Source organism: Papio anubis, chromosome 2 (genome assembly GCF_008728515.1).
Source record: "Papio anubis isolate 15944 chromosome 2, Panubis1.0, whole genome shotgun sequence".
NCBI classification, from domain to species: domain Eukaryota; kingdom Metazoa; phylum Chordata; class Mammalia; order Primates; family Cercopithecidae; genus Papio; species Papio anubis.
In genome coordinates, this window is record NC_044977.1 from 40,016,549 (window position 1) to 40,044,083 (window position 27,535).

The 27,535-nt window shown below is 40.8% G+C and overlaps 1 protein-coding gene across 1 annotated transcript in view; it reads right to left on the minus strand.

The window, feature by feature from the left end:
• The window catches only part of GPR156 (G protein-coupled receptor 156), an 88,549-nt gene that overhangs the window by 16,976 nt on the left and 44,038 nt on the right, over nt 1-27,535 (minus strand). The window contains exons 3-6 of the mRNA XM_021933118.2: nt 12,003-12,132; nt 11,641-11,751; nt 4,703-4,828; nt 3,274-3,369 (exon numbers count right to left, since the gene is read on the minus strand). Of these exons, the coding sequence (XP_021788810.1) occupies nt 3,274-3,369; nt 4,703-4,828; nt 11,641-11,751; nt 12,003-12,132 (463 nt within the window). The remainder of the gene's footprint in view (nt 1-3,273; nt 3,370-4,702; nt 4,829-11,640; nt 11,752-12,002; nt 12,133-27,535) is intronic.

The following is a 27,535-nucleotide window of genomic DNA, read 5'->3' on the forward strand; positions in this document are numbered from 1 at the left end:
AGGGTAAAAAAAAGGGGAGAACAAAGGCAGGCTGGGACCCAGGCAAGACTGTGGGGCAGGCATAGGCAGCAAAAGCTCCATCTATAGTTCTCACCCTTTTTGTGACATTTCTTGCTCCCCTACAAGGAACCCAGGGCCCTATTCTTTTCTCTTTCCTATGAATATAAACCTGCTCTGAGTTGTCATTTGTACTAAGGAGAATATAACTCATAGCATCTTAAAGTGCTGCCTCCTCCATAGAAGCTGCATTCATACAGAAATCAAAGCTTTAGTCAATAATACATAACATGTAGATTCAATTAGGTTCACCTTTCTGAGTATGTGCACAGTGCCATAGTAGGTGTAGGGCAGAAAATAGTGACACAAAGAAGTCATGGTCCTGGCTTTTAAGGCACTTGGTCTGGTAGGTAGATTTAAAGTAAGCACAAAAATCTTTTTTTTTTTTTTTTGAGATGGAGTTTCGCTCTTGTTGCCCAGGCTGAAGTGCAATGGCATGATCTCAGCTCACTGCAACCTCCGTCTCCCAGGTTCAAGTGATTCTCTTGTCTCAGCCTCCCAGGAGCTGGGATTACAGGCATGTGTCACCATGCTGGGCTAATTCTGTATTTTTAGCAGAGATGGGGTTTCACCATGTTGGTCAGGCTGGTCTCGAACTCCTGACCTCAGGTGATCCACCCGCCTTAGCCTCCCAAAGTGCTGGGATTACAGGCATGAGCCACTGCGCCGGCCTAAAAATGTTCATGTGAACATCAGAATGTGAAGATGCCATGGGAGACGAGGTGGGGGTGGGACTGTGGGATTCAGAGGGAGAACTAATAATGAAAGTAAGGGCAGGTATCAGCAGGGCACCTGCTGGTGACCCTGAAATCATACGACATGGTCAACTCCACCTTCATGGGTGGCCCTAAAGAATATATTTTGGAGAACTGGCTGTGCCAGGAGGGAAGGAGTCAGCATGGAAGAGATACCTTCCAGGTTTCACTAATGCCCGTGTCCCAAATGGGGCCTGAGGGCCAAATGTGGCCACCCTGAGATCTTCAATGACTAGAGGACACATAAGTCAGACCAGGGAAGCCCGACTTTTGGGTAACTAATGCCATCAGGTGGTATTCAGCAGAGTTGGATCATTGCTAATTTAATCAAAGGGAAATGAAATTAATTCTGCGATTTTGAAATGTTCAGATATGATTCCACTAAAAGATTTTAATTCCATTAAAATTCTTGTTAAGGGGGAAATGGGTGTGAATCAAGTGTCTATACATTCTTGGCTGGTGTTTGAGTGAGTCATATCTGAACCTTGCATATCACTGGCCTTAACTGCTGAGAAGTGTGGGGTAAGAGGCAGTTGACAGACTCAGGTGGGGGGTCCTAGAACTTAATGTGGAGATTGAGGTCTTCCTGAGGAGCTTCTCACTGACCAAGGAGTCTATGGGGTCTGGCTCAGTAAGTTTCCTGATGCTTCTTCCTTTTCCTTCTTTTTCCTATGGAAAGATACTACAGTAAAATAAAATGGAAATGGGAGTATAAAAAAGGCAATGGAGAAAATAAATCAAGTTGAGTCACAAAGTAAGTAGCTATGGGGGAAGTGCTGGCTTTCTGGGCTGGGGAGGACACACTCTTCTACAGGGACTCAAGGAACCAACAGAGGCAATGTATTTTCCAGAAGTGTCTAGGGGGCAGTGGAAGAACAGTAATAACAATATCTAACATTTATTGAGCTCTTGCTATGGACCAGGAGTGGCTGAAAACTCTTAACATGCATTAACTCTTTAGAAACAGCACAGTTCTGAGGGGATATTATCATCATCCCCATTTTAAAATGAGGCAACTGAGGCTCAGAGAGGTTAAATGAGGCTCAGGGTCAGCTAGGCAGGGGCAGAGTCAGAATTCAAATCCTGATCTGTCACAACTGAAGCTCCTTTTTTAACCATTAGCAAGATTCTGGAGATCAAGAGCTGTTCACTTCCTAGAGTCTTCTTTTAAAAAATATTTCTGTCCAAGTAACATTTGCACATAGTTAAAAAGGAATGTTTCCCTGCCCCACTTTGGCCCACCCCTAAACCTGTTCCTCAGAAGCAACAACTTCTAATACTTTCTTAGTGGTGGAGTGGGTAAAGTTTACTTTTTTTTTTTTTAATTGAGATGGAGTCTCGCTCTGTTGCCCAGGCTGGAGTGCAGTGGTGCAATACCAGCTCACTGCAACCTCCGCCTCCCAGGTTCAAGCGATTCTCCTGCCTCAGCCTACTGGATTCTCCTCCTGAGTAGCTGGGATTATAGGTGCACACCACCACACCCAGCTAATTTCTGTATTTTTAGTAGAGACAGAGTTTCACCATGTTGGCCAGGCTGGTCTCGAACTCCTGACCTCAAGTGATCCACCCACCTCAGCCTCCCAAAGTGCAGGGATTACAGGTGTGAGCCACTGTGCCCGGCCAGAGTTTACCCTTAAAGGACACTTATTTCTACAAAAACTCCTCCTTTTCCTCTGCCAGTAATCAGTCAACCAGACCTCTCTGCCCTGATAGTCAACAGGTAGTCTGCTGTCAGGCAGAGCTTGCTTGTTTGTGGAATCAGCACTGCCCTGTACCCCTCAGTACCAGTTCTCTGTCTCTCTAAGCTGAAAACCAGCTGTTCTGTTCTAAGGATCGTCCTCAGTGCTCCATGCAGGTATCCTCTACCTTCTGGAAATAATATCCTACTTTTGCCCATCTAACAGAGACAAATGAGTCTAATGGTGAGAGATTTGGGGCAGTATGGGAGACATTGTGAGACGGCTGGAACCCCTCAAAGGGCCCCATGAATGCTGCCATCTGTCTCAGAGCCAGCCTTACTTCCTAGCAGAGCGAGAAAGTCAGGCAGGTGAAAGGCAGCAGGACACCTTGGCCCAAATCTTGAAGGCATAATAAAGGCACTTAGAGAACAAATAAAGCTGGGTCAAATGTCTCCTCACAATTCCCCTTGCAAGGAAGCTGAAGGGAAAACTGGTATTGTCAAATCAATTAATAAACCAGACCAATAAATAGGAGAAACAGTGCGGGAATTCCAGATGATTTGGGGGAAGACTGAATGAGGGAGTCTAAAGAGTTGGGAGAGTCTCCCCCAAACAAATAAAAATAGAAAAGTAAAAACGGTCATGGCTTTGAGGTTTATGCATCAACAGAGGTCTCCTCTGAGTTCAAGATTATTTGCAGACATCACCTTGTTAATTCCTGTAATTCCCTCTTCATATCCATTTTGTTGGTGACAGAGACCATATCAGATGTGGTTACCAACCTTGCATCCCCAAACAAGAGCAATCCAAACATCAGAATACTGGGAAGCACAGAAGTGGGTGCTGGTCAAAGTGCAGGACACGTCTCTCCCTGTCACCTAGAAGGGACACAGAGTCAGAACTGGAGGTGCCCACAATTACCAGGAACACACAGCAGATCTTTGTGAACATCCTGGAGTGTTAATTTTTCTACAGCACATGATTTCCCCCTCAGTATGTAAAAACTGTAGCATTTAAGTGACTCCACTAGAACCTAAATGAGAGTGACTACATGTTAGGAGAAGAGATGATAAAGTTGGGCTAACAGCTGTGTGCTTGGTGACAACAGGGCTTACCCCTCAGTTATGTGCTTTGCTACCCCAATCAAATTAGTGCCTCAACAAAATTATAAACTATTTCATTATGCACCTGCTTTCTGCAAATCATTGAATCCTTAAACATTAATCTTGCAGTGTCACAATTCCATGATTCTACTGTATTCCTAAGCCCCTTGTGAGGCTGGAGATACATAATACTTTTTTTTTTTTTTGTGGCAGAGTCTCACTCTGTCACCCAAGCTGGAGTGTAGTGGTGCAATCTCAGCTCACTGCAACCTCTGCTTCCTGGGTTCAAGAGAGTCTCCTGCCTCAGCTTCCCAAGTAGCTGGGATTACAGGCATGTGCCACCATGCCTGGCTAATTTTTGTATTTTTGGTAGAGACATGGTTTCACCATGTTGGCCAGGCTGGTCTCGAACTCCTTACCTCCAGTGATCTGCCTGCCTCAGCCTCCCAAAGTGCTGGGATTACAGGCATGAGCCACCATGCCTGGCCATACTTCTCATTAATTGAATACTATGTACTGGACATGGTTAAGTCTTTTACCTACATTGTTTCATTTAATTTTTGCCACAACCCTATGCAATAGGTAGTAGTAGTATCTCAATTTTACCTATTAGGAAACAGACTTAGAGAGGTTAAATTGCCACAACCCTATGCAATAGGTAGTAGTATTATCTCAATTTTACCTATTAGGAAACAGACTCAGAGAGGTGACTTTAGGTCACACAGTTAGTGAGCTTGGTAGGGCTGGGATTTGAACCAGGGTTGACTGATTCCAAAGGCCACCTTAAACTACCACCTCCACCTCTACAATTAGGGGAAGGTAACTGCCGATAGCTGAAAGTTTTAATTATTGATGACGTGGAAGTGGTGGTAACTGCCAGGCAGATTCCAGCATGCTGATATCTCACTGTATGCCCACAAAGAGACACTAGGGCAGGAGGAGCAGTGGGAGTGGTAGCAGACAAGGGCAAGGATTTCATGGAAGCCACAGCTCCTGACTCTCCCTCCTCTTGGAGTCCTTTATCTTCTTGTTGCAAGGATGACTCCTGTGTATCCACAGAGGTCAGTCCAGTTTGGGGATGAGATTCCCTAGGGATTTGGCCCCTCACCGTCATACTGACACTGAGAATCTGGAGGCACTGGATAGGATCAGTCAGCACCCATGTCACGAGCAGGATCACATCAGCCATCAACAGGGCTGCCACCAACCCCAGCAACTGCAGGTCTTTGATAATCTGCAAAAGAGTCAAGGTCAAAACTTCTCCTTGTTGACTGGCTATATGACACACGGGCTAGAGTATCCCAAGTGCTCTCAGCTATATGCTCCAAGGTCAGCCCTCCCAAGGAGCTTCAAATGTAGCTATCAAAAATGAAACAGACACCAAACATTTACAATGACTTCTATGCTGATATCATTATTAGCATTACATATTTCCATTTGTTTAACTTCTTCATATCCTACCTTTTCCCACAAAGGACTCAAAGTGTTTTATAAAATAAATAAACTATTATTTCTATATGTTTATATGAGCACATAGACATGGATGTCATACCACACTGTTAATAACTATTAACTGAGAGGGTGAGATTCAGAGATGCAGAAGGAATCATTAGCATTTTCTTTCTTTTTCTTTTTTTTTTTTTTTGAGGCGGAGTCTCGCTCTGTCGCCCAGGCTGGAGTGCAGTGGCCGGATCTCGGCTCACTGCAAGCTCCGCCTCCCGGATTTACGCCATTCTCCTGCCTCAGCCTCCCGAGTAGCTGGGACTACAGGCGCCCGCCACCTCGCCCGGCTAGTTTTTTGTATTTTTTAGTAGAGACGGGGTTTCACTGTGTTAGCCAGGATGGTCTCGATCACCTGACCTCGTGATCCGCCCGTCTTGGCCTCCCAAAGTGCTGGGATTACAGGCTTGAGCCACCGCGCCCAGCCGGAATCATTAGCATTTTCGTTATATGCACATGAACTACAGATTGACTTATGATCTTGACTTATGATGGGGTTATGTCCTGATAAAACCATCAAAAATAAAACTATTTTCATAAGTTGAAAATATAATAAGTCAAAAATGCATTTCATATGCTTAGCCTACCAAACGTTGCAGCTTAACCGAGCCTACCTTTAATGTGCTCAGAACACTTATATTAGCCTACACCTGGGCAAAATCGTCTAAAACAAAACTTAATTTATAATGAAGTGTTGAATATCTCATGAAATGTATTGACTACTGTGCTGAAAGTGAAAAACAGAGTGGTTGTATGGGTATTTTAAGTATGGTTTCTACTGAATGTGGATTGCTTTCACACCATTGTAAACAGAAAAACTGTTAAGTTGAACCGTTGTATGTCAGGGACCATCCGTATTTGACTTAGGATGAAGAGAATGTGTTAGTTTGTGACTATAAAAATAAATGGAGAAAAATATACACTGTGATAGGATTAAAACATTAAACATCAGGGAAGAGAGAAAATAAAGGGAATTATGATGAAGGCTCAGATGAAGAGTGTATATATAATAGCATTTACTAACAGGAGCAGAAGAAATGTGGATCTGAGCTTTTGACAACCAATGAAAAGAAAGAAGCACAACCAGTTATATGATTCAAAGTGTTTGTAAAATTAAAAACAAACCAATTGCCTAATCAAACTGTTCAAAACCAGTGATAAAGGGAAACTACTCAAAGCAAGCAGTGACGAAAGACACATTTTGTGTAGACATAAACATGAGACTTCTCATCAAATAGAAGGCCAAGTGAGAAGACAGTGCAGGAACATCTTGAAAGTACTGGAAGAAGAAAAGAAAATTTCAGTCTAGAATTCTATACTTAGTAATATATCTTTCAGAAACAAAGGCAAAATAAAGACTTTTTCAGATAATCAAAAGCTGAAAGAATTCAGTAGTAGCACACCCACACTGGAATGTTAGATATCCTTCAGGCAAAGGAAAATAATATGAGACAAAAATGTGGATCTATACAGGAAATTAACAACACTGGAAAAGGTAACTAAACAGAAAAATACAAGATTCGTTTTCATTACTTAAATATCATTAAAGAAAATAACAAAATTCAGCATGTTGTCCTGGGTCTTAAAAATAAAAAATAAAATATTTTAAAAGATAATTGATTTATTAAACAAAATAATTGTATGGGGCTTATAACGTAACACCAAAGATAGGAATAGGGATAAAAGGAAGCATACTATTGTAGGGTACTTATACATGAGTGCCAATTATGCAATTTTATAGAAATTCTTCTTGAAATTGAAAAGAAGGGAATAGTTCCCAACTCATTTTATAAAGCCAACATTACTCTGATACCAAAACGAGAAAAATATATTACAAGACAACTACAGAGCAATATGTATTAAAAACATGAATGTACAAATTCTAAACAAAGTTTTTATAAAAATGAGTCCAACAATTATGAAGAGGATAATGTATCATGATCAAGTGGAGTTTATCCCAGGGATGGAGGTTGGTTTGACACCCTAAATCACTTAACATATGGGCAGATAAAGAGATAAAGAGCAGGAGCGTAGAGGATTTTTAGAGCAGTAAAACTACTCTGTATGATACTGTAACGGTAGATATATGTCATTATACATTTGTCCAGACCCATAAAATGTACAACACCAAAAGTGAAACTTAATGTAAAGTACAGACTCTGGGTGATAATGATGTATTAATGTAGGTTCATCAATTGTAATAAATATACACTCTGATGGGGAATATTGATAATGGAAGAGGCTATGCATGTGTGGGGAAAGAGTGTATATGTAAAACCTCTGTACCTTCTGCTCAATTCTTATGTTAACTTAAAACCACTCTAAAAAATAAAGTATCGTATAAGGGTTTAAAAAAAAAAACCATTTAACATAATCCACCACGTGAATGAACTAAAAAAAGAAAAACCATATGATCATCTCAATAGACCCAGAAAAAGTTTTTGACAAAACCCAACATCAATTCTTGATTAAAACTCTCAGCAAAATAAGAATAGAATAGTACCTCCCCAGCTGGATAAATGGCATCTACAATAAAACTACTGCTAACATCATTCTTAGTTTTGAAAGACTGTTTTCCCCATAGGATCAAGAATAATAAAGGTATCTGCTCTCACCACTTCCATTCAGATTGTACTATTATTTCTAGCCAGTGCAATCAAACAAGAGATTGAAAATCAATTATCTTTATTAACTGATGATATGGTCATCTACGTAGAAAATCTGACAGACTCTATAAAAAGCTGCTAGAGGCCGGGCGCGGTGGCTCACGCCTGTAATCCCAGCACTTTGGGAGGCCGAGGTGGGTGGATCACAAGGTCAGAGATCGAAACCATCCCGTGAATGGTGAAACCCTGTCTCTACTAAAAATACAAAAAATTAGCTGGGCGCGGTGGCGCGTGCCTGGAGTTCCAGCTACTCGGGAGACTGAGGCAGGAGAATGGCGCGAACCTGGGAGGTGGAGCTTGCAGTGAGCTGAGATTTCGCCACTGCACTCCAGCCTGGGCAACAGAGCGAGACTCTGTCTAAAAAAGAAAGCTGCTAGAACTAACACGTACTTACTTTAGAAAGGTTGCAGTATACAAGCTAAGCATATAAACATTAATTATATTTATGTGGCCAGGCACGGTGGCTAATGCCTGTAATCCCAGCACTTCAGGAGGCCGAGGAAGGCAGATCATCTGAGGTTGGGAGTTTGAGACCAACCTGGCCAACATGGTGAAATCTCGTCTCTACTAAAAATATAAAAATTAGCCGGGTGTGGTAGCAGGCACCTGTAATCCCAGCTACTTGGGAGGCCAAGGCAGGAAAATCGCTTGAACCTGGGAGGCGGAGGTTGCAGTGAGCCAAGATCGCACCACTGCACTCCAGCCTAGATAACAGAGCCAGACTCCATCTCAAAAAAAAAAAAAAGTAATTATATTTCTATATATTAGCAACAAACAACTGGAAAGTGAAATTTGAAAAATAATAACATATAAAACAGCATAAAATATAAAATACCTAGAAATAACTTTGATGAAAGATGTGAAAGAACAATATTGAAAAGTACAAAAAAAGATGGGAAATATTAGAGAGCTAAATAAATGGGTTCATGGGAAAAAAGACACACATTAGTAAGAAGCCAATTCTCCACAATTTCATCTATATTAGATTCAACATAATCTCAAAAGAATTTTTGTAGAAATCAGTAAACTGATTCAAAAATTCACATGAGCATTCAAAGGACCCACATTAGCCAAAACAACATTGAAAGAGAAGAAGAAAGTCAAAGAACCAATACTCCCTGATTTCAAGATTTCGTATAAAGCTACAGTAATCAAGGTAATATGGTATTGCTGTTGAGACAGACACATCAGTGAGACAGAATGGAGAGTCCAGAAATAGATCTACACACCTATGGACAACTGATTTTCAACAAAGGCACAAAGGTAATTCAGTGAAGAAAGGACAATGTTTTCAACAAATGGTGTTGGAACAATCCAATGTCTGTACGTAAAAAAATAAAATTCAATCAATACATCATACCATATACCACAATTAACTCAAAATGGATCATAGGCTTAAATGTAAAAGCTAATACTCTAAAATTTCTAGAAGTAAACACATGAGAAAACCTTTTGGGGCCTTAAGTTAGGCAAAAATTTCTTAAATATAATACCAAAAACATGATCCATAAAAGAACACATTGGAGCCGGGTGTGGTGGGTCATGCCTGTAATCCTGGAACTTTGGGAGGCTGAGGCTGGTGAATCACTTGAGGCCAGGAGTTTGAGACCAACCTGGCCAACATGGTGAAGTCTCTACTAAAAATACAAAAAACAAACAAACAAAAACCTAAAAACAAAGAACATATTGGTAAATTCCACTTCATCAGAATTAGAAATGTCTTTGAAAGACACTCTGAAGTAAATGAAAGTAAAAGGAACAAAAGAATAAACTGGAAGAAAATCTTTGCAAATCATACATCTGATAAAGGGTTTGTATCCAGAATATAAAAAGAACTCACAAAACTCAATAATAAGACAACAAAAAATCCAATTTAAAAATGGGTGACGCTGGGAGCAGTAGCTCATGCCTGTAATCCCAGCACTTTGGGAGGCCAAGGCAGGCAGATCACGAGGTCAGGAGTTCGAGATCAGCCTGGCCAACATGATGAAACGCTGTCTCTACTAAAAATACAAAAATCAGCCAGGCACGGTGGCAGGTGCCTGTAATCCCAGCTACTTCGGAGGCTGAGGCAGGAGAATCACTTGAAACCGTAAGGCGGAGGTTACAGTGAGCCAAGATCACACCACTGCACTCCAGCCTGGGTGAAAGAGTGAAACTCTGTCTCAAAAAAAAAAAAAAAAAAAAAAAAAACGGGTGAAAGATTTGAACAGTCTGCCAAAGAAGGTGTATGGATGGCAAGTAAGCATGTAAAGAAATACTCAATATTGCATTAGAGAAATGCAAATTTGAAACCATAATGAGATACTACCACACATACCTATTAGAATGCCTAAAGTGAAAAAGACTGATCAAATCAAATGCTGCCAAGAAGGTGGAGGAAATGGACTCTCATACATTGCTGGTGGAAATGCAGAATGGTACAACCACTTTGAAAAACAGTCTGACAGTTTCTTAAAAAGTTAAATATACACTTACCATATGATCTAACCATCCTACTCTTAAAATATTTTTTTCTAAAAAAAAAAATTAGGTTTTCACCCAAGAGAAATAAAAGCCTATGTCTAAACAAAGAGTTTGTACATGAATGTTCATAGCAGCTTTATTTTTAATCGCCACAACTGGCAATAACCCAAACATCCATCTACAGATAAGCAAATGTGTATCTATGCATTGTAATATTACTCAGCAATAACAAAGAAAGAACTATTGATGCACACAACATAAATAACTATAATATTCATAAAAACAATTATGTGAGTAAAATAAGCCAGAGAAAAAAGAGTCCATACTGTATGGTTCCATTTATAGAAAACTCTGGAAAATGCAAACTCATCTACAGTGACAGAAAGCACATCAATGATTTCCTGAGGATAGGAACAAGGGATATAAGGATTGGACAGGAGAGGGAGATAACAAAGGGTTGCAAGGAAGTTTCTGAAGATGAGGGATATGTTCATTATGCACCATGTTTCTTGGTTGTACATCCATGTCACAATTTATCAAATCACATGCTTTAAATATGTGCAGTTCACTGCATGTCAGTTATACTTCAATAAAGCTATGTTTAAAAAAGAAATCAGTGTTCTTGAGGGATGAATGCAGTTTTTGTCCTTTCAGGCAATCTTCTTCACAGGTATGGTTGCTCACAGCTGAGCTTTTGGTAAGTATGCACCATGATTCAATAACATTTGCTAAAAAAAAATTCCTATCATTCCAGAGAAGTAAACACCAACTGAATGATATATTGGGTCTGGGCAGGGCCTATACCCAATGAGGATACTGGTCAGGAATTGAGGTTTGAGCAGTCTCATCAGACAACCTGAGAAAATGGGGAAATGTGGTTAAGTTGATGACTGATCTCAGGGATATGTCGGTGACCTGGCTGCTACATAACTTAGGGTTGATTCTTCCTGCTCTTCTTTGCTCACTTCTCTGGGCACATCCTTCTCTGCCTTCTATATAGAAAAGAACTGAGCTCCAGGGAAGGAAATAACTACTTACTTGCTATAGTTTCTCTGTAATCACTCTTCCTCCCTTCACTTCCAGCTCACACCTGTGCCAAACAACAGTCTCTGGGCATCTTGTTCGGCCTCACACTGGTGCCAGGTATTGGCCAGCTCACATGTCCCCACAGGGCCTGGGGTACATAGGAACCAGAGCCCACGTTTGAAGCCCTCTCTTCAACAGCAGTGATCCACAGCCTTCCAGGCCTGAGGCCTTATGAGGCCGCATGATTCCAGGGTTTGGAATGAGAAACAAGAACTTCGGATGTCCTGAAAGGGGCTAGGCTCAGTAATCTGCATGAGTTTCTCTAGCTGTTAACTAATGCTGAAGCTGCCATCTACAATCAAGCATTGTGTACTTGCTGTCTACTTACCACTCTCTTGTCCGGCACCCTTTGGGTAAACACCTTGTAGAGTCGCCAGCTCTTTCCCAGAATGGGGCCAAACACAAGGGAGGTCCCAATGCACAGCATGGACAGTCTTATCTACAGGTGGAAGGGGACAGAAGAGTCACAAGAGGAACCTTTGTCAGTTCTCCACACACTCTGATTTGCAGGGTCTGGGTCCCACAGAGGGCATGGGGTACAGAGTGAACCTCACCAAGTGTTCTGGGATTGCCTCGAAAAGTGCCCACACCAAGGATAAAGGTAACCACCACCCATGGGAACAGCTGGTTTAAAAAAATCATCACAACTTTAAAATTTTATTCAAAACCAAATTTTAATACTTCACCTACCTGAATGAGAGTTTCCATTGAGCTCCCCACTAAAACATCTTGAATCCCAAAGAGGTAAGCGCTACTGTAAGTCAGACAACTGCCCAATAAGGTCACAATGTTCAGATTGGGACTGGACATCTTCACAATCCTAGAGGGCATCAGGAAGAAAGACACTTACAGCCATGACCTTTTGCCTTGAGGCCAAAGACCTATGAGATCAAAGCTTCCTCACCAGCATAATCTCCAGTGCAGCCTCGGAGTGAAGGACCACTGGGAAGAAACCACTTTATAGCCCTGTGAAAACTTATGATTTCTTTAAATTTATTTTCAAAAAGAACTAAACTCTGGCACTTATTGCTTGTATAACTCCAAGTCTTTTAAAAGAAGGCTGACTACCTACAAACAGGTAGTACTGGAGAAGAGTTGGGATTTTATGCATGAAGTTTATGGTTGCTAGGGGACTGCCATGTGCAGCTTAGTGAATTAATAACCAGCAGGTAGATACCCACAGTTTGGAGCCCTTAGAAATGAGCTGTAAGGTAAACTATTTGGAAACAATGTTTTGGTTTTTTTTTTCATATACTATTTGCTTTATTTGATATGTAAACCGTTTTCCTCTACTTGACCAAGAAAGAAAGAAGATAAAGGGATTAGAAGCAAGAAATTGGGGAAGGGCCTTTTCTCAAGTATTAACAGTTTTAGATGAGATTAGAGACAAATTTGAAAGTGAGAGGGAGATGTGAATAATCAGGGGTTCAGACAAATACCCCGGGCACCAACAGAGGTTCAGGATGTGAACTGGTTAACCTAAGGGCAACGCCAGTCTCACACTGGACAGTGACTGATACTAATTAATTACAAGTAACAAGAAGGAAAGCCATTGTATTTAAGAATTGTAATCTAAATAGTGTATATAAATGCAACATTTCTACTAAAAGTCATTTGATAATTATACTTTGCTATACTTTTATTTTTAAATCATAACTAAGGAGGAAAGCATTCTTACCTATGTCTCTTGGTGACCTGGCAGGCCCCCTTAAAGGCTAGGGCCAAGGCAAAACTATCCACTTAGTGAAGCTTGTTCTAACCACAGGCAAAGCACCTAGGAGGCACTAAACAGTTTGGCAGTGCTGGATTTGCAAACATCATAACCGCCATGAGCACAGCTTAGTTACTTTGTGTCTGACATTGTGATACATCCATACACACAAGAACACCAAACCACTGTCCCAGGCCCCAGGTACTGTCACCATAGGCCAGTGAGTCCAGATGAGCTGAACCTTGTTTTGGAGGGAAGATTTTCTTATTTTTCTAAAAGTGAGAGCAACTTTCATGCATACCCTTTCTAAAATGAGAATAATAATTATATGATCTACCTTCAAAGAGTTGTGAGGATTTCATGAGGCAATATGGCAAAATGCTTGGCACATGGCCTGGCACATAATAGGCATGCTGCCAACATCAGCTGTTTATATTATAATCTCACTGTCCTCCTCTTCCAGGTTTTAGAAACCTAGGAATCACCTTTTCCTTCTGTTTCTTTATCAGAAATACCCAATCAATTGCCAGTTTTCTTTCACTTCTTCTTTTTTTAAAAAAATTTTTTGAGACAGAGTCTCACTCTGTTGCCCAGGCTGGAGTGCAGTGGCACAATCTCGGCTCACCGCAACCTCCCCCTCCCTGGTTCAAGTGATTCTCCTGCCTCAGCCTCCCGAGTAAATGGGATTACAGGCGCCCGCCACCACGCCCAGCTAATTTTTGTATTTTTAGTAGAGACGGGTTTCACCATGTTGGTCAGGCTGGTCTTGTACTCCTGACCTCAAGTGATCTGCCCGCCTTGGTCTATCAAGGTGCTGGGATTACAGGTGTGAGCCACTGTGCCAGGCCTCTTTCACTTCTTATTTCAAAGTCTCTGAGCTTTCTCTCGCTCTCCATCTTTTTTTTTTTTTTTTTTTTTGAGACAGAGTCTTGCTCTGTTGCCCAGGTTGGAGTGTAATGGTGTGATCTTGGCTCACTGCAACCTCTGCCTCCTAGGTTCAAGCAATTCTTCTGCTTCAGCCCCCTGAGCAGCTGGGATTACAGGTGCCCACCACCACACCAGGCTAATTTTTGTATTTTTAGTAGAGAGAGGGTTTTGCCATGATGGACAGGCTGGTCTCAAACGCCTGACCTCAAGTGATCTGCCTGCCTCAGCCTCCCAAAGTTCACTCTTCTTTTTCTTTTTTTTTTTTTTTTTGAGACAGAGTCTTGTTCTGTTGCACAGGATGGAACGCAGTGGGGCAATCTTGGCTCACTGCAACCTCCATCTCCTAGGTTTAAGCGATTCTCATGCCTTGGTCTCCCCAGTAGCTGGGTTTACAGGCATGCGCCACCACACCCATCTAATTTTTGCATTTTTAGTAGAGACGGGGTTTCACCATGTTGGCCAGGCTGGTCTTGAACTCCTGACCTCAGGTGATCCGCCCACCTCAGCCTCCCAAAGTGTTGGGATTACAGGTGTGAGCCACCGCGCCCGGCCTCTCCATTCTTGATACCATATTTATCCAGGATACAATCATGTTAGGAGCAATGGAACTGGAATCGAGGGTAACAGGTGGGTATACCAGCTCTGCCACTCACAGCTGACTAAGCCTGTCTGACCAGGAAACAGGCTCCTATTTCCTTATCTGTAAAATGAAAATAACATCATCTTTTGTATCTACCCTACAGGTTATTGCAAAGATGAGATGATGTATGTGCCAAAACTCTTTGCAAACTTTAAGATGATGAAAAAATACTACTTTTTAGATTTTTGATGTAACCTTCAGCTCTCAGTAAACACCAATTTTTCCCTGTTCTGGTATGTTCTGTACATTACATTCAGACTCATTAATCTTAACATACCACCTTTATCATTTAGCAAAAGAGCTACATGTATAAAGAACAATCTTCTATGGTTTACCTTAAGTCTCCTATATCCAAATTTAAGATCTAGCCCTATTGTATGATCTACTTATTCATTCAGGTCTGCCTCCTCAGCCTCCATGTCTTCAGATTGTGGACTTTTGGAGAGTGATTTTCCTTAATTTCTTTATCTCTCCACAAAAGAAGGGGAATATGTGGTGAATATTAACTACAGAAGTAAGAACAGTGCTAACCAGCAGCTTCACAAAGCATTTTTTAAAGAAAAGTACTCCATTAGAGAGACCAGTGCTGACACTGATTCAGAGCAGAGAGTACTGCTGACCTGGCATCAGCCGCTTGGTGCAGTCAGAAGTTTGAGCAATGGCACAAGCAGTGGGTGGACTCCTGCAAGACCCATAACCCGGCTATTCCTCCCCATGGCCATTCTCATGTTCCTGCACATAAGCCATGACTATCTGACGGTGACCTCGTCACCAAGCAACTGCCTGGATTTCACAGCCACATGTCTGTTTGGTCTAGATCACTGATCGGTAAGTTTCTCTCATAATTTTTCTTTGGACCCATTTTATTTGAGTATCACTATACAATCAGTTTTCCTTTGAGTGATACAGTACTGCATGAAATCCTGATTGAGGATTCCTTCTCTTTCTGATTTAGCTAAGAGGAACTCAATTTAGTCATTTTCCACAAAATATACATTGAATAGTTTTCACCTCTCAGACAGTGATGCTAATTCATTATTCAAATAGACATACTATGGACTTATATATGCATGTTGTGACATTTTTCCTGAGCAATCTTACTGAAAACTTGCCTCAGGGAACAAAAGATGAATACAAGATGATTTCCCTTTTTTGTTTGGCCAAGTTAACACCTGTGAAGTCACTGAAAGGTGAATCATCTCCAATTCAGCAGGTGAATTATGTATGTCTGGGGAATGTCTTTGCCACGTTGGTAGGAATTCAGCCACCAATGTCATTTATATTTTTCTATTGAGCTAAAAGATGAAACCTACATAGTTGAATATTTTAATCAGTCACAAACACATAATTTCCACAAAGCAAATAGATTTCAATATTGTATACTTAATTACAGATAGCCAGTACTATCTAGATTACTTGTCTTCCATTTATGAAGAGTAAAATGCCTGAATTGGGTTACTGTCAGTCAGAAACAAGGTGAAGGCTTTTTTTTTTTTTTTTTAAAAAGGATTATATAGCTATCTCATTATCTCTTCCTCTTCATTTATTGAGTGGAAATGTAAGACAAGAACTTTCTTGATTTTTCTATCCTCAAGTGAGGTTTCAACACGTATAGGTAAATATCGAACTACATCTGCAAAACCTGTATAATTCTGCATTATCATTTCAATAGTCTCTAATGAATTCAGATACTTAAGTGGCATCCACCAGCTCAACGGTATGATGTTGCAAAACTTTATCAAATGTTACTTTCTGAACTTGGCAGTTCATTTTATTTGGAGTTACTGAGTCTGAAAACATGGCCAGAGAATGGAGCACAAGGTACTTGTTGGCATGCTGTGACTAACAGAAAACTTATCCTAAGATGTCACAAGACCATGCTTTCTAAAATGCTACAAAAATTGATGTAAATCATATCACTGAGCTTTAACCTATCCAAAACCAAATATGAATGTCTTTCCAAAATGCTTTCTAATAAAGCAATTAAGATTTAAATTGTGAAAATTTATCCAATTTCTTTATTAACTTACTATTTTGGATCCATGCTACAATGGGATTATAAATCTATCTCAAATAAAACTCCAGCTTTATCATAATGTTATCTGATGTGTTTCAGCAAATTTGATCTTTTAATATCTTGCTTATTTCTAATGTATACACTAATCTGCACCCAATTAAAATTCTGCACACCTCAAGCTAATATTAGTGGGACCTCTAACCATTTGTATTTAAAGTGTCTATCATAAGGTCTGACCCTATTCCTTACTCTCGTGCCTGGGCCACCATCCTAGTAGAACATCCTAGGAGATTTCATTAGCCTTTCAGCCTCCAGAGTTCTAAATTATTCAATCATAATGATTTCACTTTATTCCTCTTCAGACACCCATCCCCAGGTTACACTCTGGGTCTTAGGGTCATTCAGAATGGTTCCCCTTTAGGAATTTTAAATACCAATATCCCAACACCAATTTGACTACAATCTGTTCAAAATTTAACTCCAAGCCTCCCCCTCAATCACTCACATTCTTCCCCATTTCAGATAATAGCAACTCCACCTTTCAATTTGCCTGGACCAAAAACCTGGGAGTCATCCTGACTCTTGCTCATCACCCACATCCAATTTGTCATAAATCTTGTTGGTTCTATCCTCGAAATACATCCAGAATCTAACTCCTTCTCACCACCTCTGCTGCCACCACCTGATCAAAGTCTTACTTTGCATTTCTTATTTGGATTATTGCAATAGCCTCCTAACTGGTCTCCCTGCTTCTACCCTGGCACTTCCCTCAAGTCTATTTTCAACATAGCTGCTAGAGTAATCCATTAAAGAGAAATAAGATCATGTCACTTCTCTGCTCAAAACCCCACAATGACTCTCTATTTCCCAGAGGGAAAGTCAGTCTTTACCAGAGTTTACAAAGCCTACACATTTGATCCCTGTTGTTTCTCGACCTCATTTCTTACATCTTCTCCAGGCCCATCCCACTCCAGCCACACGCCTCCTTGCTGTTCCTTGAAAACACCAGGCACTCACACACTGCGAGGCTTTGAAGTGGCTGTTCTCTCTGCCTGGAATATTTCAATACATGGATCTGCATAGCTCATCCTCTTTCTCTCCTGACTGCGTGTTCATATGTTACCTTCTCAACCAGGGCTATGATGACAACCCTATTTAAAATTACACCCTATCCGCGGAATTCTGATTCCTCATCCTGCTCTATTCTCTTCCCCTGCCCCCATCCAACCATAGTACTTATTACCTTTTAACGTATTACATAATTTACTTATTATTATGATTTTGTTTATTGCTTTCTCCTCCCAATAGAATTGTGCATGATGTACTCCCAGAACTAGAACACTACCTGGACACTGAAGGCACTCAATAAACATTTGAGGAATAAATGAATGAGGGTCCTACCCTCCAGCCCTCTCATGTGCTTACTCCTACCACATTTGTACATTGACAGCCTACAGACCTCCAGTCACTTGGTTCTTTTGCTTCCTCATAGTCTATCAGTCTCTCTTCCTATCTCAACCCAATTTCAGATCCCTGGTTGGTCATCTGAACTGTTCTCTCAATAACACCCAATTCCCTTTTCAAACAAGACCTTTTGTAGCATCTGCCCAGTAAAACTCAGATCAGAGCCATAATCCATTGTCTGCTTTTGCATCCAGGCAGCTGAGAGGTACAGGAGAAAATTAGACAACCTTGCAGATTGTTGCCACCAAAACTGATGTTCTCCAACATCGATCTGCCAAGCTTACTATGCCATCCATCTTTTTATTTATTCTGAGTTATTTCTGTACATTTTCTTTGTGAGTGACTCACCTCACAGGACTCAAAGAAATAAGAGTATGTATCTGTATAGATGATGCCCTCAGTCTAGGGTTGGTGCCATCCTCTATGTCCCTACAACACCCCAGGGTCTATGTGCATCAGTACAATTGTCATGTTATATTACTGCCTTTTAATGTTAGTTCCACTGGACAGTTTCTACTCCTCAAAACCCAGGCTGTTTCTTGTTCTATAACTCACACCATAGCATGGTCTTTGGAAAATGGTAAGTGTTCCATAACCATCTGTTGAATGAATTCATTAATGGATATGGAAACCCCTTCTCTTCTTCCTTTCTTTGTCCTCTTCCCTAATTATTTTTCACTGGTAAAGCACTCCCCTGTTAGGCAGAAGGCTGAGGGCTAGGCACGTGTGCCATAAGGCTTTTAAAGTACCAGAGATCTGTGAGAGCTGGGGGGGAGTTAGGAACTTGTTCAATGCCTATGTGTTAGGAGGGGCACATTCTGGGTAATTGTAGTGGTTTCAGGGTGATCCCCACGGTCCCCTGGAATCGCTGATAATTCCTTGGAATTAGTGAACACAAGGGCCAGATATATTTGGGGGGCTCTGAGTGCTGTGGATGCCGTGAACTTCCATAGACACTGGGTTTTCACCACGTTACCAAATCTGCACACCCCAAACCCTCACTAAAAAGCTTCACATTCTGGGTAAGCCCTTCCTTTGCTTTCCCTCTCAGCATAGAGCTGAAAGGAGTCTAAAAATAAATGAGAGAAAGCATCCTAACAGGATGCCTGTAAAGCTTTTTCCTCTCTCATTCTTTTTGTTTCTAGGAAAGTGTAGCACCTTGGAGGAGTGTGTATATTCACATATGCCCATGTGTATATATGTTTACTTGTCTCCAATGAGATAGGGCCACTTGAAAGATTCTTTGCCAATGGCTGAATTCTTGCTGGAGGATACTCCCAGGAAATGCTTTTGTCCAATATGTTTCTCACATCGTGTGTTGAGGGCCACATAGGCCCAGAGATATGATGATAGCCCTTGTCAAGCAATTGATGGATGAGATCTCATCTTCACGACCACACAGATTACAGACTCTCAGTAGACATCTGCATCAGAGGTTAACAACATGCATCCCACCCCCAGGCTTCAGAAAATCTGCTGATCTTGGACTGAGTTGCTGCTTGCAGCTGGGCTAGGAAGCATGCATTTTTACACCCTTGAAGTCAGTAAATTATATCTTTTTACATCCTTGAAGCCAGTAAATTTGTAAATTATGTTTTGTCATGAGCCAAACATTCAGCACCGCCTCTTGTCCTGGGTGGACCTGGCCTTTCCAAATCAGCCTGCTTTCCTGTAGTCCTGCTTCGTTTCACATGGAGAGAGGGAGCTCCTTACCCCGCACTGTCAGTTCAGGCCCACAGCTGCTGAAATTGCATCTAGAAGAACAAAGACATTCTGCCCACAGAATAGCTGAATGGTTAGCAGTGCTTGGACCTGATGAAATCAAAGGTCTCTTCTAGCTTCTCCCTTCTCAAGTTATGCCAGAGACAGTTTTTTATTTTTTCCTTTTTTTTTTTTTTTTTTTTTTTTTAGAAAAAGTCTCATTCTGTTGCCCAGGCTGGAGTGCAGTGAGGCACACTCAGCTCACTTCAACCTCCGCCTCCTGGGTTCAAGCAATTCTCGTGTCTCAGCCACCCCAAGTAGCTGGGATTACACGCATATGCCACCATCCCTCCCTAATTTTTGTAATTTTAGTAGAGATGGGGTTTTGCCATGTTGGCCAGGCTGGTCTCAAACTCCTGGGCTCAAATGATCTGTCCGCCTCAGCCTCCCAAAGTGCTGGGATTACAGGCGTGGGCCACTGCTCCCAGCCCAGAGACAAATTTCTTTTCTCTATCCTTAGCTTATTAATAAGCTGGTTACACTTTGCATTTCTGCCTCTCTTTCTTAACCAGGAAGAGCAGGCTGACTTGGTTTACCAGAGGTGCAATAGAATTTACATCCAAATCAAATAGTCAAACAAACAAAATATTTAGCTATAAGTGTAAAAGAAGACTTGCTAAGTATCGTGCCCCCAAATTCCCCTTTAGCAAATGACCTTGTTTTTCCCATGCTTTATGAGTTCTTACTTTAATGATCTTCATGTGCCAAACATTAATTCAACAATTCCTAAATACCAACTTGCCAATGTATTAAGAACCGGAGATAGGAAGGCAAAGGAGATATAATCTCTGCTATCAGCGTATTAGGACACCACCTCCTTGGTTTCTGACCTTTTCATTGCAAAGACGATTTTCCTATTTGTTCTTTTTCTTTAAAATAGAATAAAATTTTAATTGAATATTAGAAGTTGTTTTATCAGTATCCACTAGGCCATTTGACAAAAATCTACATTCCTGAATCTCTGTGTATTATAGATACTAATATGTGAATATACATATAAATTGATAGTGTACAAATTTCAGCATTCATAGCTCCCTTGGACTATAAACAGGCCTAAGGATCAACTTTTTTTTTTCTTTCTTTTTTTATTTTACTTTAAGTTCTGTGATACGTGTCCAGAATGTGCAGGTATGTTACACAAGTATACATGTGCCGTGGTGGTTTGCTGTACCTATCAACCAGTCATGAAGGTTTTAAGCCCCACATGCATTAGGTATTTGTCCTAATGCCCTCCCTCCCCTTGCCCCCCACCCCCCAAGAGGCCCCAGTGTGAGATGTACCCCTCCCTGTGTCCATGTGTTCTCATTGTTCAATTCCCACTTATGAGTGAGAGCATGCGGTGTTGGGTTTTCTGTTCCAGTGTTAGTTTGCTGGGATCAACTTTTTAATTTAATTTAATTTTGAGACAGAGTTTCACTCTCTCATCCAGGTTGGAGTGCAGTGGCATGATCTTGGCTCACTGCAGCATCGATCTACTGGGTTTAAGTGATCCTCCCACCTCAGCTTCCCAAGTAGCTGGGACTACAGGTGCATGCCATCACACCCAGTTAGTTTTTATTTTTTTGTAGAGACAAGGTCTCACTTTGTTACCCAGGCTGGTCTTGAACTCCTGGACTCAAGCAGTCCTCCCACCTTGGCCTCCTGAAGGGTTGGGATTACAGGCATGAGCCACCTCTCCTGGCCAGGATCAACTTTAAAAGTATCCTTGCAACTATTTTAAAAGCTGAAATATGGAAATTTGGATATAAGACTAAATGCCTTGAAGTTTAGGAATAGTAGTGAAAAAGCATAGTGATAAATTCAAGATAAGTTGGTGATGAGGAGGGGGGAAAAGCCCCAAAGGATACCTTTACTGGAAAGGAAGTTTGTGTGGCTTTACTTAGGAATATTATGGGCACATTCTGCTTTGTTTGTTTATCTTCAAAAAAATAGTTTCTGAATGTATTTTTGCCATATCTCATGATATTATATTTTAGATGTGCTTTTAAATGCCACGGGAAAACACTAGACACACACGCAAAATCCTCTTTTCGCCTAGAACCTCAGACTCTAGGGTTACGACCTTGGCATGTGTTGTAATTTATGAGGCAGTGATTTCAACTTCCTTTCTCTGTTTAGCTGCAGGAAAAGGCCTTGAGCAATTCCTGGCAGGTGACTTGTAGCTCTTCCAAACGGGCAGAGCAGATGTCCTGATTTTAAGTAGGGCATGAAGTACAAGCACAATTGGCCCTAGGAAACATCCAATCACAAGGAGTCACTGCTAAAGCAGAATATTATGGGCTACCAGGTGACATGCAAATTGATCTCTTTGAGGCAGGAAAGATTGCCTGCCATACTGGGGAAGAGTCCGCTTTCCTCTTTTTTTTTTTTTGAGATGGCGTTTAACTCTTGTTGCCCAGGCTGGAGTTCAGTGGTGTAATCTCGGCTTACAGCAACCTCCACCTCCCAGGTTCAAGCAATTCTCCTGCCTCAGTCTCCCGAGTAGCTGGGATTACAGGTGTGCGCCACCATGCCCAACTTATTTTGTATTTTTAGTAGAGACGGGGTTTCTCCATGTTGGTCAGGTTGGTTTCAAACTCCTGACCCCAGGGTGATCCGCCTGCCTCAGCCTCCGGAAGTGCTGGGATTACAGGCGCGAGCCACTGCACTCAGCCTCTTTCCCTTCTTTCTTATCTTCGATTCTGTGGCAGAACTCTGGGCCTGGGTGTATCTTGGAATCTGAGCGGAATCCTGAACGATGACAGCTGCTGGAATGGTTCCCCACTAAGCCAGAATCTAGGAATTCAGGATGTTGGGACTGGGTTTCACTCAGCTTTGTCCCCATCAGCACCTTCCACAAGGCCCCAAGCCTGGTAGAAACTTACTAAAAGCTTGTTACACTGCATAAATCATTAGAATTAGAAGGTTCAGTACTTGGAAGAGATGAAAGGACGCGTGCTGTACAGGAAGGACTTGCTTGCCCATCTATCTCTCCACGGCAGGACTGGAGTCCCTGGGCTCTGAGGAACACAGTTTGAAAATCAGTGATCTGACCTGATTCCTTCATTTTCAGATGAAGAAATTTGCATGCTGTTTAATCGCCAGATAGGGACCATGTTGGGACAGCAAATCCAGATGATGTCCTGACTCCTGGTTTCCTTCAGTGTTCTTTCACTTCCCACTAGTAGACCCAACTGCCTGGGTTTTCATCATACTGACTAATGAAGACCCAGGGTCTTCCTGCCCTGGTTTCTAACGTCCTGTGGTAGTGCTGGTAGGTCAAGAATTTTTACCTGCCTTCTTGACTGAGGATCCACAAAGCCCCCATTTATAGCCGGCAGTGTCAACAAGAGGAGACAGAGAGGAAGTCATATATCCCCTGGGGGGCACAGAGCCTGCAGAGCCTCCTGCTGAGTTTTGCCTGCCCCTTTAGATTCTGACTGCTGGCTTGGATCTTGGACCTTGGCACAATTTCCATGATGCCTCTTGGATTTATCTACTGACTGAACTCCAGACTGAATTCTTGCTACAATTAGCTTTGGGTTCTTGGTTTCTGTCGTCTAGTGTTTCCACTGGCTCCGGCAATGGCCTGGAAATGTCTGTGCCAGGCTGTGGCAGGAGTTGTAGAGTCTGCCCATGTAATGTGATGTAAAAAGAACAACTAACAGACAATGTGTATGTGTTTAAGCATCTTTTGTGGATTACTACTGAGGTAACAGTGTAGTGGAAAGAGCTTGGGCTTTGCCATCAGACTGCCTGGGTTTACTGTGTTGTTTATGGATGTTGGAGATTTGCCTAACCACTCTGAAGCAGTTTCCTCATCTGAAAATGGGGAAAATAGTAATTATCCTGCTGTATTTAAAGTGCAAAGCACACAGAAGACATGTAATAGAAAGTAGCAACTATTAATTTTAATTTAAATTATATTTACATATATAGGGACTGACTGAGGGCTGATATAATTTATGAGTTGGAAGCACTGAAGGATCCTGAAGAAACTTTCATCAAAAATTACATTATGGTCAGAATCATCTGAGTTATTATTGTTACTTCTTAGAAAATTGGTAATGGCATAGAATAGTATTAAAAAGAGTAGCCAACAGTGATTATCTATGTGCTAGGTGGTTGCTAAGCACTTTACATAGACAATCTAATGTAATCAGCTGCCAGAGATAAGTAGTATCATTACCCCTGTTTTTAAATAGAGAAACAGGGTATATAGCAAAGTTCAATAGAACAACCAAGCCACTGGATTTGAGGCTGGGTTTGATTCCAGAGCCTGAGTTCTTACGCCACCTAATCTTTCACTGTTTGCACACGTAACCTTTTGTGACCATTGTTAAGGAGGAACCCTTTTCCCCTTCTCTCCATTTTCCCTATTGAGAAAATGGAGGCCTATTGAGGACAGATTCTAGCCCCCTTCCCCATGTGGGAAGCTGATGAGAAGGAAGCTTTCATTTCCCTTTCCACCTTAGTATTAGTTACTCCCCAAGCCAGGAGTGACCAGTTTGAGAGGCCTGGCCCGTGCTCTACCAAATGTTCTTCAAGGCAGGAATCTCCACTTCCCTTTACCCCTTTCCCACCTCCACCAGGCAATGAGCTCTCTACTTCCTGGGTCCTGTTTTAGCATTATGTCAAGCAGCGCTTTCTAATTTAGCTTTCATAAGAAATCCCTGTGCTTTATTTTTCTCAAAAACTTTTCAATTTGAAATTATTTAAGACTCACAGGAGGTTGTAAAAACAGTACAGAGAGCTCCTGTGTATCCTTAGCCCAGCTTTCCCCAATAACATCGTACATAATCAGAGTTCATGATCAAAATCAGGAAATTGACATTAGTGCAATACTGTTATAAAAACTACAGACTCTATTGAAATTTCACCCATTTTTATGTGCACTCTGTGTGTGTGTGTGTGTGTGTGTAGTCCTATGAAATTTATCACCTATATAGATTTCTATGAAATTCACATGAAACCACCGTCATAATCAGGATAGTGAACTGTTCTATCACACATACACACTTACAAACACAACTCTCTCATGCTATCCTTCATAGTGACACACTTCCCCAACCTAACTCCTAGCAACCACTAATCCATTCTCCGTCACTATAAAATTGTCTTTTGAGAACGTTGTATAGAACTGGACTCTTACAGTGTGTAAGCCTGTGAGACTGACATTTGTCATGCAGCATATGCCCTTGAGCTCCATCCAAGTTGTTGCATGTATCAATACTTTGTCCCATGTTTATTGCTAGCTAGTATTCCATTGTAAGATGCCCCACTGTTTATCCATTCACCTGTTGAAGGATATTTGGGTTTCCAATTTTTTCCTCCCAGCTTTATTAAGGTATAATTGAAAAATATTGCATATTTATGGTGTACAACATGGTATTTTGATATTTGTATACATTGTGAAATAATTAAAATTATTAAATTAATTTAATCAACATCCATCACTGCACATACTTATCTTTTTTTAAGACATACTGTCTTGGAATTCTTCAAGTATACAACACGTTATTACTAACTATAGACACTATGTTGTATAGCTCTCCACAACTTATTCATCCTACCTGGAACTTTGTGCCCTTTGATCTGACCAACATCTCTCTATTTCTGTCAACCACCTCCATCCCAATCTGTGACAACCACCATTCTACTCTTTACTTCTATGAGTTCAACTTTTTTAGATTCCATATATAAGTGAGATCATATAGTATTTGTTTTTCTATGTCTTGCTTATTTCACTTAGCATAATGTCTTCCAGGTTCATCTATGTTTTTACAAATGCCAGGATTTCTTTCTTTGAGACTGAATAGTACTCAACTGTGTGTGTGTATGTGTACATACATATATCTCACATTTTCTTTATCCATTCATTCGTAAATGAACACTTAGGTTGGTTCCATATCTTGGCTATTGGGAATAATGTTGCAGTGAATATGGGAGTGCAGGTATCTCTTTCATACACTGATTTCATTTCCCTTAGATATACACCCAGAAGTAGAATTGCTTGATTACATGACAGTTCTATTTTTAATTTTTTAAGGAACCTCCATACTGTTTTCCATAATAGTTGTACTAATTTACATTCTCATAAATAGTGTACAGGGTTTCCTTTTCTCCATATCCTCCCCAACACTTGTTATCTCTCATCTTTTTCATAATAGCCATTCTAACAGGTATGAGCTAATAACTCATGGTTTTAATTTGCATTTCTTGATGATCAGTGATGTGAGCATTTTTTCATATACCTGCTGGACATCTGTATGTTTTCTTTTGAGAAGTGTCTATTCAGGTCCTTTGTCCACTTTTTATTGGATTATTTGTTTTCTTGCTATTGATTTGAGTTCTTTATATTCTTTGAATATTTACCCCTTATCAGATGTATGGTTTGCAAATATTTTCTCCCATTCTGTAGGTTGTCTCTTCACTCTGTTTATTGTTTCCATTGCTGTGCAAAAACTTTTTAGTTTAATCCCATTTGTCTATTTTTTATTTTGTTGCATGTGCTTTTGGGGCCATAACCAAAAAATCATTGCCCAGACCAATGGCAGGAGCTTTTCTCCTATGTTTTCTTCTGATAGTTTTTACAGTATCAGGTCATACATTTAAGCTTTTAATCCATTTTTGAGTTGATTTTTTGTATATGGTATACCATTATACCATATACAATTGGTCCAGTGTCCAATTTCTTTTTTTCTTTTTTTTTTTTTTTGAGACAGGGTCTCGCTCTGTTGCCCAGGCTGGAGTGCAGTGGGGTGATCTCAGCTCACTGCAACCTCTGCCTCCCAGGTTCAAGTGATTCTCCTGCTTCAGCCTCCTGAGTAGCTGGGATTACAGGCGCATACCACCACATCTGGCTAATTTTTGTATTTTTAATACAGACAGGGTTTCACCATGTTGGCCAAGCTGGTCTCGAACTCTTGACCTCAAATGATCGGCCCAACTTGGCTTTCCAAAGTGCTGGGGTTACAGGTGTAATTTCATTCTTTTGCATGTTCATATACAGTTGTCCCAACACCATTTATTGAAGAGGCTGTCCTTTCTCTTTTGTGTTGTCTTGGTACTTTTGTCAAAAATCAACTGACTGTAAGTGCATGGATTTATTTTTGGGCTCTCTATTCTGTTCCATTGATTTGTCTGTTTTTATGCCAGCATCTTGCTGTTTTGATTACTATAGCTTTGTAGTAGATTTTGTAATTAGATAGGCTAGGGTGATACCTCCAGCTTTGTTCTTATTGGTGAAGATTGTTTTGGCTATTAGGGTCTTTTGTGGTTCCATAAGAATTTTAGTTTTTTTTCGTATTTCTGTGAATTTTGGTATTTTGGTAGGATTGCATTGCATTTGTAGATTGCTTTGGTAGTATGGCTATTTTAACAATATACATTTTTTCAATCCATGAGTATGGATATCTTTCCATTGATTTGTGCCTTCCTCATTTATTTCATCAGTGTTTTACAGTTTTCAGTGTACAGGTCTTTCAACTTTTAGGTAAAATTTTTTCCCAAGTTTTCATTTTTTGATGCTATTATAAATGGAATTGTTTTCTTGATTTCTTTTTTGATTGTTAATGCTTCCAGTTTTTGACTATTACAAACAAAGCTGCTAAAAACATTTGCATACAGCTTTTTGTGTGAACATATATAGTTACTTCTCTAGGGTAAATATATAGGAGTGCGACTGCTGAATCACACAGTGAAGGAATAATTTTATAAGAAAC